Source organism: Coregonus clupeaformis, unplaced genomic scaffold (genome assembly GCF_020615455.1).
Source record: "Coregonus clupeaformis isolate EN_2021a unplaced genomic scaffold, ASM2061545v1 scaf0055, whole genome shotgun sequence".
NCBI classification, from domain to species: domain Eukaryota; kingdom Metazoa; phylum Chordata; class Actinopteri; order Salmoniformes; family Salmonidae; genus Coregonus; species Coregonus clupeaformis.
Window position 1 is genome coordinate 646,240 of NW_025533510.1, and position 15,944 is coordinate 662,183.

The 15,944-nt window shown below is 46.7% G+C and overlaps 1 protein-coding gene across 1 annotated transcript; it reads left to right on the forward strand.

The window, feature by feature from the left end:
• The first annotated feature begins 1,004 nt into the window (after positions 1-1,004).
• Positions 1,005-9,943, forward strand: LOC121556433 (60S ribosomal protein L30). Its single transcript, XM_041870334.2, has 5 exons — positions 1,005-1,060; positions 1,174-1,222; positions 3,149-3,294; positions 6,687-6,817; positions 9,846-9,943. Exons 2-5 carry the CDS (start codon positions 1,202-1,204, stop codon positions 9,896-9,898), a joined length of 351 nt encoding a protein of 116 aa, XP_041726268.1. The 5' UTR covers positions 1,005-1,060; positions 1,174-1,201; the 3' UTR covers positions 9,899-9,943.
• Positions 9,944-15,944: the final 6,001 nt, after the last annotated feature.

The window sequence follows — 15,944 nt, forward strand, 5'->3', positions numbered from 1 at the left end:
CAGCTATTCACCACTACTGCCAGTATATGTGCAGAAACTAGCACTAGCCTATACCTGTCCATTACCCGATCCATTCTACATGCCTCACATTGTCAAACCTTTCCTCCCTTGGATTTTACCTAGTCTTTTAATGTATTTTCTAACGGGGAATTTTGCAATATCATTTTCAATTTCAATCCCCACATGTTATTTAAAGTCCAATAAAATTAAGACAAAATAGAACATAAGACATCAACTGTCAACAATGGTACGTACATCGACCTTATTCTGATTCAACATATAGTCACTCCACTATGCTCTGTGCATCAGGTCATCAGAGTGACACATAGTCTTGAATGGAGTCCATCAGATTTCATCTCAGTTTATGACACTGAAGTACGGATGCCATAAGAGGAACTCAAAGTGATCCATTTTCAGTTTTTCCTGTGGAGTGCTTCGTTCGCACCAGTCAAAGTCTTTTAAGCTGAAGCCCATCAGAATCCTGCTCCGGCCTGCAGTAACAGAGGACAACCCTTGGTGCTTGGTGTTCCAGTACACTCTTAACAACTTAGTCATTACGAAACTTCTATTAGATCAAATAAACCTCACGTAGCAAATAAGCCATTCATTTTTTGTTGACCAAATTCGACACTCTCATTGACCAACATACAAAAACTCCTTGCTGGAGGGAGACAGATTTTCCGCCGAATTGGGCTTCTCTCTTCCTGAGTCTACTCAACGCTCCGACTCCGTGCCATTATTATTACACAAACAGCAGACTAAAAGCAGATCAGGATCAGTTTTGTGTTTGTCCTCCAGTTGGTAAAAACACACGTTCCATTATAAAAGCTGTTTCTAGATCTGTAGTGTATTGGGCCCTTGCTTTCTCGCGATAACATGTCGGGCTGCGTACATGATCTGATCTACAAATCACCTCAACTGGCGCACACTGGCTTTCTTTTATATGTATTCTTCACAGATCAGCGAATCTGCGCAGGACCACCCCGGTTCCGGGTCCAAACGGCCGCAAAGCACGCTGGGACTTCCTTTCTTCCTGAGGCCATATTGGAGCGAGAAGCTTGTAAGTTCAGCTCTGGGTTTATTCTTTAAAATAAATCTATTTAGGCCATTTTGGTGCACGTCGCCCGGTTGATCACTAACGTAAGATTGTCCAATCTTAAATGTTGTGTTCAGGTTGGCCAGAACGGACTAGACCGCAGCTATGGTGGCCGCAAAGAAGACGGTGAGTCGATCTGTCGTGAACGCATGCATGGTGGCAGCGTGGTGCTATCTGGGCTTACACGTTTTTATTAACTGTCGATGTGGCCCGTACATATGTTTAACTTGCTCCAACCTACCATTTTCTAATTTCCAGGACATGTCTAGCTTTAATTGTTGCCAACTTGCTTAATCTAGCCAGATAGCTAGCTCTATCATAACCTTCACCGACTTGCCGGTTAGCAACTCGTTAACTAGTTAGCCAAACGGCAAGTTGAATGATTGCTTTGGGGGTATTTTGACATTTTAGTTGGCTAATCAAGAAACGCTATGTAACAGTACAGTCATCGGAAATATTGTGTCTGATGTGTGTTATCTATGCATAGTCCCTTTACCCCTACCTACATGTCTGTTTATTATCTATGCATAGTCCCTTTACCCCTACCTACATGTCTGTTTATTATCTATGCATAGTCCCTTTACCCCTACCTACATGTCTGTTTATTATCTATGCATAGTCCCTTTACCCCTACCTACATGTCTGTTTATTATCTATGCATAGTCACTTTACCCCCTACCTACATGTCTGTTTATTATCTATGCATAGTCACTTTACCCCTACCTACATGTCTGTTTATTATCTATGCATAGTCCCTTTACCCCTACCTACATGTCTGTTTATTATCTATGCATAGTCCCTTTACCCCTACCTACATGTCTGTTTATTATCTATGCATAGTCACTTTAACCCTACCTACATGTATGTTTATTATCTATGCATAGTCCATTTACCCCTACCTACATGTCTGTTTATTATCTATGCATAGTCACTTTACCCCTACCTACATGTCTGTTTATTATCTATGCATAGTCCCTTTACCCCTACCTACATGTCTGTTTATTATCTATGCATAGTCCCTTTACCCCCTACCTACATGTCTGTTTATTATCTATGCATAGTCCCTTTACCCCTACCTACATGTCTGTTTATTATCTATGCATAGTCCCTTTACCCCTACCTACATGTCTGTTTATTATCTATGCATAGTCCCTTTACCCCTACCTACATGTCTGTTTATTATCTATGCATAGTCCCTTTACCCCTACCTACATGTCTGTTTATTATCTATGCATAGTCCCTTTACCCCCTACCTACATGTCTGTTTATTATCTATGCATAGTCCCTTTACCCCTACCTACATGTCTGTTTATTATCTATGCATAGTCCCTTTACCCCTACCTACATGTCTGTTTATTATCTATGCATAGTCCCTTTACCCCTACCTACATGTCTGTTTATTATCTATGCATAGTCCCTTTACCCCTACCTACATGTCTGTTTATTATCTATGCATAGTCCCTTTACCCCTACCTACATGTCTGTTTATTATCTATGCATAGTCCCTTTACCCCTACCTACATGTCTGTTTATTATCTATGCATAGTCCCTTTACCCCTACCTACATGTACAAATTACCTCGACCATCCTGTACCCCCGCACATTGACTCGGAACCGGTACCCCCTGTATATAGACTCGTTATTGTTATGTCATTTTATGGTTACTTTTTATTTTATTTTTTTACTTTAGTTTATTTAGTAAATATTTTCTTCACTCTATTTCTTGAACTGCATTGTTGGTTAAGGGCTTGTAAAGTAAGCATTTCATGGTAAGGTCTACACCTGTTGTATTCTGCCATGTGACAAATACAATTTGATTTGATAAATCCAGTTAGCTAGTTAACAGCTCTTCTGCAATGCAATGGTGGCGTGTATAACTAGTTATCTACTCAGCGGGGTGGCTTGTGGAATGTTGATAGTGGATGAAGAAATAAACTAGCTTGTTTTATGTACTCAAATCACATGCATCTCAATTAGAAGACCAAATAACATGTTTGGTTCATAGTTCACCAAAATGTTTGTCATTTAACACAATTGTTTCTTTGGTGGCAGAAAAAGTCCCTGGAGTCCATCAACTCCCGTCTCCAGCTGGTGATGAAGAGCGGTAAATACGTTCTGGGATACAAGCAGTCTCAGAAGATGATCCGCCAGGGCAAAGCCAAGCTGGTCATCCTGGCCAACAACACACCTGCCCTCAGGTAACTAAGGCCTGCATTACAATTATTTAGCGGTATTAGCTGATGTTAAAGCTATCACTGATACATTTGGTGAGCTAAAGTTTTGCAATGGAAAACCTTTACGTCAAATGGAAAACGTTTTGCAACGAAAACTAGAGTTGCTATTGGACAAATTCATGTAGGTCTCTTCCACGTTTGGTTCCTAGAGTAAATAGTTAACAGGTTCCGTTGCAAAGCATTTTGTAACGGAATCCGATTAATGAATACAACCCAGATCCCTCATCCACCATAGTGTCTGGAACCATGTGGAACAGACCACGTGAAAGGATGATCAAAGCCAGCCCAGTAGTTAGTCTTGGCATGATGACTTCTTCCTAATGGGGCCCCAGTAAAGCCAGCCCAGTAGTTAGTCTTGGCATGATGACTTCTTCCTAATGGGGCCCCAGTAAAGCCAGCCCAGTAGTTAGGCTTGGCATGATGACTTCTTCCTAATGGGGCCCCAGTAAAGCCAGCCCAGTAGTTAGGCTTGGCATGATGACTTCTTCCTAATGGGGCCCCAGTAAAGCCAGCCCAGTAGTTAGGCTTGGCATGATGACTTCTTCCTAATGGGGCCCCAGTAAAGCCAGCCCAGTAGTTAGGCTTGGCATGATGACTTCTTCCTAATGGGGCCCCAGTAAAGCCAGCCCAGTAGTTAGGCTTGGCATGATGACTTCTTCTAATGGGGCCCCAGTAAAGCCAGCCCAGTAGTTAGGCTTGGCATGATGACTTCTTCCTAATGGGGCTCCCAGTAAAGCCAGCCCAGTAGTTAGGCTTGGCATGATGACTTCTTCCTAATGGGGCCCCAGTAAAGCCAGCCCAGTAGTTAGGCTTGGCATGATGACTTCTTCCTAATGGGGCCCCAGTAAAGCCAGCCCAGTAGTTAGGCTTGGCATGATGACTTCTTCCTAATGGGGCCCCAGTAAAGCCAGCCCAGTAGTTAGGCTTGGCATGATGACTTCTTCCTAATGGGGCCCCAGTAAAGCCAGCCCAGTAGTTAGTCTTGGCATGATGACTTCTTCCTAATGGGGCCCCAGTAAAGCCAGCCCAGTAGTTAGTCTTGGCATGTTGACTTCTTCCTAATGGGGCCCCAGTAAAGCCAGCCCAGTAGTTAGGCTTGGCATGATGACTTCTTCCTAATGGGGCCCCAGTAAAGCCAGCCCAGTAGTTAGGCTTGGCATGATGACTTCTTCCTAATGGGGCCCCAGTAAAGCCAGCCCAGTAGTTAGGCTTGGCATGATGACTTCTTCCTAATGGGGCCCCAGTAAAGCCAGCCCAGTAGTTAGGCTTGGCATGATGACTTCTTCCTAATGGGGCCCCAGTAAAGCCAGCCCAGTAGTTAGGCTTGGCATGATGACTTCTTCCTAATGGGGCCCCAGTAAAGCCAGCCCAGTAGTTAGGCTTGGCATGATGACTTCTTCCTAATGGGGCTCCCAGTAAAGCCAGCCCAGTAGTTAGGCTTGGCATGATGACTTCTTCCTAATGGGGCCCCAGTAAAGCCAGCCCAGTAGTTAGGCTTGGCATGATGACTTCTTCCTAATGGGGCCCCAGTAAAGCCAGCCCAGTAGTTAGGCTTGGCATGATGACTTCTTCCTAATGGGGCCCCAGTAAAGCCAGCCCAGTAGTTAGGCTTGGCATGATGACTTCTTCCTAATGGGGCCCCAGTAAAGCCAGCCCAGTAGTTAGGCTTGGCATGATGACTTCTTCCTAATGGGGCCCCAGTAAAGCCAGCCCAGTAGTTAGGCTTGGCATGATGACTTCTTCCTAATGGGGCCCCCAGTAAAGCCAGCCCAGTAGTTAGGCTTGGCATGATGACTTCTTCCTAATGGGGCCCCAGTAAAGCCAGCCCAGTAGTTAGGCTTGGCATGATGACTTCTTCCTAATGGGGCCCCAGTAAAGCCAGCCCAGTAGTTAGTCTTGGCATGATGACTTCTTCCTAATGGGGCCCCAGTAAAGCCAGCCCAGTAGTTAGTCTTGGCATGTTGACTTCTTCCTAATGGGGCCCCAGTAAAGCCAGCCCAGTAGTTAGGCTTGGCATGATGACTTCTTCCTAATGGGGCCCCAGTAAAGCCAGCCCAGTAGTTAGGCTTGGCATGATGACTTCTTCCTAATGGGGCCCCAGTAAAGCCAGCCCAGTAGTTAGGCTTGGCATGATGACTTCTTCCTAATGGGGCCCCAGTAAAGCCAGCCCAGTAGTTAGGCTTGGCATGATGACTTCTTCCTAATGGGGCCCCAGTAAAGCCAGCCCAGTAGTTAGGCTTGGCATGATGACTTCTTCCTAATGGGGCCCCAGTAAAGCCAGCCCAGTAGTTAGGCTTGGCATGATGACTTCTTCCTAATGGGGGCCCCAGTAAAGCCAGCCCAGTAGTTAGGCTTGGCATGATGACTTCTTCCTAATGGGGCCCCAGTAAAGCCAGCCCAGTAGTTAGGCTTGGCATGATGACTTCTTCCTAATGGGGCCCCAGTAAAGCCAGCCCAGTAGTTAGGCTTGGCATGATGACTTCTTCCTAATGGGGCCCCAGTAAAGCCAGCCCAGTAGTTAGGCTTGGCATGATGACTTCTTCCTAATGGGGCCCCAGTAAAGCCAGCCCAGTAGTTAGGCTTGGCATGATGACTTCTTCCTAATGGGGCCCCAGTAAAGCCAGCCCAGTAGTTAGGCTTGGCATGATGACTTCTTCCTAATGGGGCCCCAGTAAAGCCAGCCCAGTAGTTAGGCTTGGCATGATGACTTCTTCCTAATGGGGCCCCAGTAAAGCCAGCCCAGTAGTTAGGCTTGGCATGATGACTTCTTCCTAATGGGGCCCCAGTAAAGCCAGCCCAGTAGTTAGGCTTGGCATGATGACTTCTTCCTAATGGGGCCCCAGTAAAGCCAGCCCAGTAGTTAGGTATTGATTGATTAGATATTGAATAAGTCATATTGATTGATTTAGATATTGAACAAGTCATATTGCATTGACCAAATAACTATATCAAGTGTTGCTTGTGCGTTCTTATGTTTTTTTTATGTAGTCCTCCCACAAAGGCGCACCTGTATTGGTCTGCTTGCAGGTGCGTAAGAACCGGAGGAACATTAAAATGATTTGGTGTTACTGGCTGCACCTGCAGTTGGTCATTCAGCCAATCAGACACCTTGAGAAAACAACCGGTACAACTACAGCGTTAGACTGAAGTGGATCACTGTTACGTTGTCTCCCTTCACACAACGGAAACATGTTACGTTGCAGTGTAGCTTGTGCTCATGTTGCTTTCCCCTCACTCCGAAAAGGATCATGTTTAATTGAATGGTGATATATAAAAACATGTATGGTTTGTTCAGAATGTTGCTGCCTGCGTTTCCTGCGGTCACCCTTTGCTAAAAGGTATTTCTGGTTCCGCAGGAAGTCTGAAGTGGAGTACTATGCCATGTTGGCCAAGACTGGCGTCCATCACTACAGCGGGAACAACATCGAGCTGGGCACAGCCTGCGGAAAGTACTTCAGGGTGTGCACACTGGCCATCATCGACCCCGGTGAGTGTCTGGGTGTCCTGTTTACCACGGCCATTCTGTTGATGTATTGTTGTCTGCAGAGTTGGACAATCCTTTAGTAGTGAGCAGTTTGATACAGTTTAGTCTTCATCCGTACATTATCATTGTTTTCAAAGATGACATGAACATCTGAGGAGAATGGTGAAAATGTCTGAATGTAGAATAAACCGTATCAAACTGCTCTACTTTCAAATGACATGAGCATGTTTAATTTAATCGTTTTGTAATCGCGAATGTGTAGATATTTTTCTTTCACTGCTGCTCACAAATTTGCCCGTTGTGAATTTTTGCGCCTGGTGGTCTGACTAGCACTAGTGATTCACTAGATAAACGCCCAATGGAGCGTTTACCTGAACTGACTGGCCTCTCTAGCCAGTTACTTCCTGCTTCATTGGTGACAATGCCTTAGTTCTCCTGAAGTTAAACGCACTACACAGAAATCGCTCCACCATTTCCCGGTTGCTAAAATTCTAATAGTTTGCCTAACCCGGACGCTTATAAGAAATCCCGCTATGCCCTCCGACGAACCATCAAACAGGCAAAGAGTCAATACAGGACTAAGATTGAATCGTACTACACCGGCTCTGACGCTCGTCGGATGTGGCAGGGCTTGAAAACTATTACAGACTACAAAGGGAAGCACTGCCGCGAGCTGCCCAGTGACACAAGACTTCCAGACGAGCTAAACCACTTCTATGCTCGCTTCGAGGCAAGCAACACTGAAGCATGCATGAGAGCACCAGCTGTTCCGGATGACTATGTGATCACGCTCTCCGTAGCCGATGTAAGACTTTTAAGCAGGTCAACATTCACAAGGCCGCAGGGCCAGACTGATTACCAGGACGTGTACTCCGAGCATGTGCTGACCAACTGGCAAGTGTCTTCACTGACATTTTTAACCTCTCCCTGTCTGAGTCTGTAATACCAACATGTTTCAAGCAGACCACCATAGTCCCTGTGCCCAAGAACACTAAGATAACCTGCCTAAATGACTACCGACCCGTAGCACTGACGTCTGTAGCCATGAAGTGCTTTGAAAGGCTGGTCATGGCTCACATCAACACCATTATCCCAGAAACTCTAGACCCACTACAATCTGCATACCGCCCCAACAGATCCACAGATGATGCAATCTCTATTGCACTCCACACTGCCCTTTCCCACCTGGACAAGAGAAACACCTACGTGAGAATGCTATTCATTGACTACAGCTCAGTGTTCAACACCATAGTGCCCTCAAAAGCTCATCACTAAGCTAAGGATCCTGGAACTAAACACCTCCCTCTGCAACTGGATCCTGGACTTCCTGACGGGCCACCCCCAGGTGGTAAGGGTAGGTAACAACACATCTGCCACGCTGATCCTCAACACAGGGGCCCCTCAGGGGTGCGTGCTCAGTCCCCTCCTGTACTCCCTGTTCACCCATGACTGCATGGCCAGGCACGACTCCAACACCATCATTAAGATTGCCGACGACACAACAGTGGTAGGTCTGATCACCGACAACGATGAGACAGCCTATAGGGAGGAGGTCAGAGACCTGGCTGTGTGGTGCCAGGATAACAACCTCTCCCTCAACGTGACCAAGACAAAGGAGATGATTGTGGACTACAGGAAAAGGACCGAGCACGCCCCCATTCTCATCGACAGGGCTGTAGTGGAGCAGGTTGAGAGCTTCAAGTTCCTTGGTGTCCACATCACCAACAAACTATCATGGTCCAAATACACCAAGACAGTCGTGAAGAGGGCACGACCAAGCCTATTCCCCCTCGGGAGACTGAAAAGATTTGGCATGGGTTCTCAGATCCTCAAAGTTCTACATCTGCACCATCGAGAGCATCCTGACTGGTTGCATTACTGCCTGGTATGGTAACTGCTTGGCCTCCGACCGCAAGAGGGTAGTGCGTGCGGCCCAGTACATCACTGGGGCCAAGCATCCTGCCATCCAGTACCTCTATACCAGGCGGTGTCAGAGGAAGGCCCTAAAAATTGTCAGACTCCAGCCACCCTAGTCATAGAATGTTCTCTCTGCTACTGCACGGCAAGCGGTACTGGAGCGCCAAGTCTAGGTCCAAAATACTTCTCAACAGCTTCTACCCCCAAGCCATAAGACTCCTGAACAGCTAATCATGGCTACCCGGACTATTTGCATTGTCCCCCCCCCCCTCTTTTACGCTGCTGCTACTCTGTTTATTATCTATGCATATTCACTTTAACTCTACCTACAGGTACATATTACCTCGACTAACCGGTGCCCCCGCCCATTGCCTCTGTACCGGTACCCCCTGTATATAACCTCGCTACTGTTATTTCCCATTGACTCTGTACCGGTACCCCCTGTATATAGCCTCCCTACTGTTATTTCCCATTGACTCTGTACCGGTACCCCCTGTATATAGCCTCCCTACTGTTATTTTTATTGTTATTTTACTGCTTTTATTTTCTAATTATCTATTGTTTACTTAACCAACAATGCAGTTAAGAAAAATAAATGTTAAGGGCTTGTAAGTAAGCTTTTCACTCTAAGGTCTATACCTGTAGTATTTGGTGCATGTGACAAATATAATTTGATTTGAATCGTTTACTGACAAAATAAGGGGTTAAATACCTGAAGAAAAATGTTTCCTGATCTTTCTTACATCTAAGACAGGACAGACACTTCAGAACAAACTTCACTTATATTATTGTTTTGGGGACTATCTGTTCCCTGTAGTGAATCTGTTATTCAATGTGTTTGTATGGGCTAATAGCAGTAAGGCCCAAATCTTTTTTTTAATCAATCCTTTTTTGGGATACTTCAGGGGGTCTTAAAATTCCAAATCAAATAGCAAAATGATCCTTGGTATGACCTTAAAACAATTCTATATAGCTTAGTAGAACCTTCCCCGGCATAGACTGAGTTTAGACTCATATGGGTTAAACACTGTCAAACTAAAGCTTGGTTTTAAGTATATCACCTGTGCTGTTGATTGGATCTTGTATGCTAAATGTAATATTGTTCTCTCAACAGGTGATTCAGACATCATCAGGAGTATGCCGGACCAGCCGCAGGGGGAGAAGTAGACATTTCAGACTCTTGTTGTTAGAAATAAACTTGGTTGAATGTTCTTTCTTTGGTCTGTCTTTCTCTTGTTAGTGAAACATTTAGCTACTTGTATTAGCCGTGTCAGGATATAATGGACAGTTGAAGTCGGAAGTTTACAGACACCATAGCCAAATACATTTAACCTCAGTTTTTCACAATTCCTGACATTTAATCCTAGTAAAAATTCCCTGTCTTAGGTCAGTTAGGATCACCACTTTATATTAAGAATGTGAAATGTCAGAATAATTGTAGAGAGAATGATTTATTTCAGCTTTTATTTCTTTCATTCTTTCATCACATTCCCAGTGGGTCAGAAGTTTACATACACTCAATTAGTATTTGGTAGCATTGCCTTCAAATTGTTTAACTTGGGTCAAACATTTCGGATAGCCTTCCACAAGCTGACTGTTGTCCTTAAGCCATTTTGCCACAACTTTGGAAGTATGCTTGGGGTCATTGTCCATTTGGAAGACCCATTTGCAACCAAGCGTTAACTTCCTGACTGATGTCTTGAGATGTTGCTTCAATATATCCACATAATTTTCCTTCCTCATGATGCCATCTATTTTGTGAAGTGCACCAGTCCCTCCTGCAGCAAAGCACCCCCACAGCATGATGCTGCCACCCCCGTGCTTCACGGTTGGGATGGTGTTCTTCGGCTTGCAAGGCACCCCCTTTTTCCTCCAAACATAACGATGGTCAAACAGTTCTACATTACAAGGCAAAGGCTGCAATGTGTTGTATGTGCTGAAATGCATTCTGTAACCATTGAATTGGAAAAAGGGCAGCGTAGCATTTTTTTTTTTATGTACAAGAACTGCAGTTTGCATGTTTGGTCAGAGTGGTGTGTAGTCCAGAGACCCAGGCTAGGGTTAGGGTTAGAGTGGTGTGTAGTCCAGAGACCCAGGCTAGGGTTAGGGTTAGAGTGGTGTGTAGTCCAGAGACCCAGGCTAGGGTTAGGGTTAGAGTGGTGTGTAGTCCAGAGACCCAGGCTAGGGTTAGGGTTAGAGTGGTGTGTAGTCCAGAGACCCAGGCTAGGGTTAGGGTTAGAGTGGTGTGTAGTCCAGAGACCCGGGTTAGGGTTAGGGTTAGAGTGGTGTGTAGTCCAGAGACCCAGGCTAGGGTTAGGGTTAGAGTGGTGTGTAGTCCAGAGACCCAGGCTAGGGTTAGGGTTAGAGTGGTGTGTAGTCCAGAGACCCAGGCTAGGGTTAGGGTGGTGTGTAGTCCAGAGACCCAGGTTAGGGTTAGAGTGGTGTGTAGTCCAGAGACCCAGGCTAGGGTTAGGGTTAGAGTGGTGTGTAGTCCAGAGACCCAGGCTAGGGTTAGAGTGGTGTGTAGTCCAGAGACCCAGGCTAGGGTTAGGGTTAGAGTGGTGTGTAGTCCAGAGACCCAGGCTAGGGTTAGGGTGGTGTGTAGTCCAGAGACCCAGGCTAGGGTTAGGGTTAGAGTGGTGTGTAGTCCAGAGACCCAGGCTAGGGTTAGGGTTAGGGTGGTGTGTAGTCCAGAGACCCAGGCTAGGGTTAGGGTTAGAGTGGTGTGTAGTCCAGAGACCCAGGCTAGGGTTAGGGTTAGAGTGGTGTGTAGTCCAGAGACCCAGGCTAGGGTTAGGGTTAGAGTGGTGTGTAGTCCAGAGACCCAGGCTAGGGTTAGGGTTAGAGTGGTGTGTAGTCCAGAGACCCAGGCTAGGGTTAGAGTGGTGTGTAGTCCAGAGACCCAGGCTAGGGTTAGGGTTAGGGTTAGAGTGGTGTGTAGTCCAGAGACCCAGGCTAGGGTTAGGGTTAGAGTGGTGTGTAGTCCAGAGACCCAGGCTAGGGTTAGGGTTAGAGTGGTGTGTAGTCCAGAGACCCAGGCTAGGGTTAGGGTTAGAGTGGTGTGTAGTCCAGAGACCCAGGCTAGGGTTAGGGTTAGAGTGGTGTGTAGTCCAGAGACCCAGGCTAGGGTTAGGGTTAGAGTGGTGTGTAGTCCAGAGACCCAGGCTAGGGTTAGAGTGGTGTGGTGTGTAGTCCAGAGACCCAGGCTAGGGTTAGGGTTAGAGTGGTGTGTAGTCCAGAGACCCAGGCTAGGGTTAGAGTGGTGTGTAGTCCAGAGACCCAGGCTAGGGGTTAGAGTGGTGTGTAGTCCAGAGACCCAGGCTAGGGTTAGGGGTTAGAGTGGTGTGTAGTCCAGAGACCCAGGCTAGGGTTAGGGTTAGAGTGGTGTGTAGTCCAGAGACCCAGGCTAGGGTTAGGGTTAGAGTGGTGTGTAGTCCAGAGACCCAGGCTAGGGTTAGAGTGGTGTGTAGTCCAGAGACCCAGGCTAGGTTAGGGGTTAGGGTTAGAGTGGTGTGTAGTCCAGAGACCCAGGCTAGGGTTAGGGTTAGAGTGGTGTGTAGTCCAGAGACCCAGGCTGGGGTTAGGGTTAGAGTGGTGTGTAGTCCAGAGACCCAGGCTAGGGTTAGGGTGGTGTGTAGTCCAGAGACCCAGGCTAGGGTTAGGGTTAGAGTGGTGTGTAGTCCAGAGACCCAGGTTAGGGTTAGAGTGGTGTGTAGTCCAGAGACCCAGGTTAGGGTTAGAGTGGTGTGTAGTCCAGAGACCCAGGCTAGGGTTAGGGTTAGAGTGGTGTGTAGTCCAGAGACCCAGGCTAGGGTTAGGGTTAGGGTGGTGTGTAGTCCAGAGACCCAGGCTAGGGTTAGGGTTAGAGTGGTGTGTAGTCCAGAGACCCAGGCTAGGGTTAGGGTTAGGGTTAGAGTGGTGTGTAGTCCAGAGACCCAGGCTAGGGTTAGGGTTAGAGTGGTGTGTAGTCCAGAGACCCAGGCTAGGGTTAGGGTGGTGTGTAGTCCAGAGACCCAGGCTAGGGTTAGAGTGGTGTGTAGTCTAGAGACCCAGGCTAGGGTTAGGGTTAGAGTGGTGTGTAGTCCAGAGACCCAGGCTAGGGTTAGGGTTAGTGGTGTGTAGTCCAGAGACCCAGGCTAGGGTTAGAGTGGTGTGTAGTCCAGAGACCCAGGCTAGGGTTAGGGTTAGAGTGGTGTGTAGTCCAGAGACCCAGGCTAGGGTTAGGGTTAGAGTGGTGTGTAGTCCAGAGACTCAGGCTAGGGTTAGAGTGGTGTGTAGTCCAGAGACCCAGGCTAGGGTTAGGGTTAGAGTGGTGTGTAGTCCAGAGACCCAGGCTAGGGTTAGGGTTAGGGTTAGAGTGGTGTGTAGTCCAGAGACCCGGGTTAGGGTTAGAGTGGTGTGTAGTCCAGAGACCCGGGTTAGGGTTAGAGTGGTGTGTAGTCCAGAGACCCAGGCTAGGGTTAGAGTGGTGTGTAGTCCAGAGACCCAGGCTAGGGTTAGGGTTAGGGTTAGAGTGGTGTGTAGTCCAGAGACCCAGGCTAGGGTTAGGGTTAGAGTGGTGTGTAGTCCAGAGACCCAGGCTAGGGTTAGGGTTAGAGTGGTGTGTAGTCCAGAGACCCAGGCTAGGGTTAGGGTTAGGGTGGTGTGTAGTCCAGAGACCCAGGCTAGGGTTAGGGTTAGAGTGGTGTGTAGTCCAGAGACCCAGGCTAGGGTTAGAGTGGTGTGTAGTCCAGAGACCCAGGCTAGGGTTAGGGTTAGAGTGGTGTGTAGTCCAGAGACCCAGGCTAGGGTTAGAGTGGTGTGTAGTCCAGAGACCCAGGCTAGGGTTAGGGTTAGGGTTAGAGTGGTGTGTAGTCCAGAGACCCAGGCTAGGGTTAGAGTGATGTGTAGTCCAGAGACCCAGGCTAGGGTTAGGGTTAGAGTGGTGTGTAGTCCAGAGACCCAGGCTAGGGTTAGGGTTAGGGTTAGAGTGGTGTGTAGTCCAGAGACCCAGGCTATATCCCCAATGGGACACTAGGCTCAGGTCAAAAGTAGGGTGCTAAAGGTAGGGAACAACATATATAGGGAATAACATCATTTCACACGCAGCCACAGCCTGGCAGATGCCTCTGGTGACTAACCCTAACCCTAGCCCTAACCCTGGCAACAACCACTGTCACCTGCATGATATTGTTGTCTTTCTGCATCCTCTGTTGAAACTAAACCAAAGGCTATGCTACAGTACTTCCTAGTCTTTCTCTGTGACCTCTTCACCATATTTCTCTGGCCCTCAGTCATTGTCACTAAATATACAGAAGTATACCCTATTTGGTAAAAGACCAAGTCCGTATTATGGCAAGAACAGCTCAAATAAGCAAAGAGAAACGACAGTCCATCATTACTCAGTCAATACTGAACATTTCAAGTTCAAGTTTCTTCAAGTGCAGTTGCAAAAACCATCAAGTGCTATGATGAAACTGGCTCTCATGAGGACCGCCACAGGAAAGGAAGACCCAGAATTACCTCTGCTGCAGAGGATAAGTTCATTAGAGTTACCAGCCTCAGAAATTACAGCCCAAATAAATGCTTCACAGAGTTCAAGTCAGACACATCTCAACATGTTGAGGGGACTGTGTAAATCAGGCCTTCATGGTCGAATTGCTGCAAAGAAACCACTACTAAAGGACACCAATAAGAAGAAGAGACCTGCTTGGGCCAAGAAACATGAGCAATGGACATTAGACCGGTGGAAATTTGTCCTTTGGCCTGGAGTCCAAATTGGAGATTTTTGGTTCAAACCGCCGTGTCTTTGTGAGACGCGGTGTGGGTGAACGGATGATATCCACATGTGTAGTTCCCACCATAAAGCATGGAGGAGGAGGTGTTATGGTGTGAGGGTGCTTTGCTGGTGACACTGATTTATTTAGAATTCAAGGCACACTTAACCAGCATGGCTACCACAGCATTCTGCAGCGATACGCCATCCCATCTGGTTTGGACTTAGTGGGACTATCATTAGTTTTTTAACAGGACAATGAACCAACACACCTCCAGGCTGTGTAAGGGCTATTTTACCAAGAAGGAGAGTGATGGAGTGCTGCATCAGATGACCTGGCCTCCACAATCACCCGACCTCAACCAAATTGAGATGGTTTGGGATGAGTCGGACCGCAGAGTGAAGGAAAAGCAGCCAACAAGTGCTCAGCATATGTGGGAACTCCTTCAAGACTGTTGGAAAAGCATTCCAGGTGAAGCTGGTTGAGAGAATGCCAAGAGTGTGCAAAGCTGTCATCAAGGCAAAGGGCGGCTATTTGAAGAATCTCAAATATAAAATATATTTTGATTTGTTTAACACTTTGTTGGTTATTACATGATTCCATATGTGATATTTCATAGTTTTGATGTCTTCAATATTATTCTACAATGTAGAAAATAAAGAAAAACCCTTAAATGAGTAGGTGTGTCCAAACTTTTGACTGGTAGTGTACAGTGGGGGGAAAACGTATTTAGTCAGCCACCAATTGTGCAAGTTCTCAAACTTAAAAAGATAAGAGAGGCCTGTAATTTTCATCATAGGTACACGTCAACTATGACAGACAAATTGAGATTTTTTTTCCCAGAAAATCACATTTTAGGATTTTTAATGAGTTTATTTGCAAATTATGGTGGAAAATAAGTATTTGGTCACCTACAAACAAGCACGATTTCTGGCTCTCACAGACCTGTGACTTCTTCTTTAAGAGGCTCCTCTGTCCTCCACTCGTTACCTGTATTAATGGCACCTGTTTGAACTTGTTATCAGTATAAAAGACACCTGTCCACAACCTCAAACTCCACTATGGCCAAGACCAAAGAGCTGTCAAAGGACACCAGAATCAAAATTGTAGACCTGCACCAGGCTGGGAAGACTGAATCTGCAATAGGTAAGCAGCTTGGTTTGAAGAAATCAACTGTGGGAGCAATTATTAGGAAATGGAAGACATACAAGACCACTGATAATCTCCCTCAATCTGGGGCTCCACGCAAGATCTCACCCCGTGGGGTCAAAATGATCACAAGAACGGTGAGCAAAAATCCCAGAACCACACGGGGGGACCTAGTAAATGACCTGCAGAGAGCTGGGACAAAAGTAACAAAGCCTACCATCAGTAACACACTACGCCGCCAGGGACTCAAATCCTGCAGTTCAAGACGTGTCCCCCTGCTTAAGCCAGTACATGTCCAGGCCCGTCTG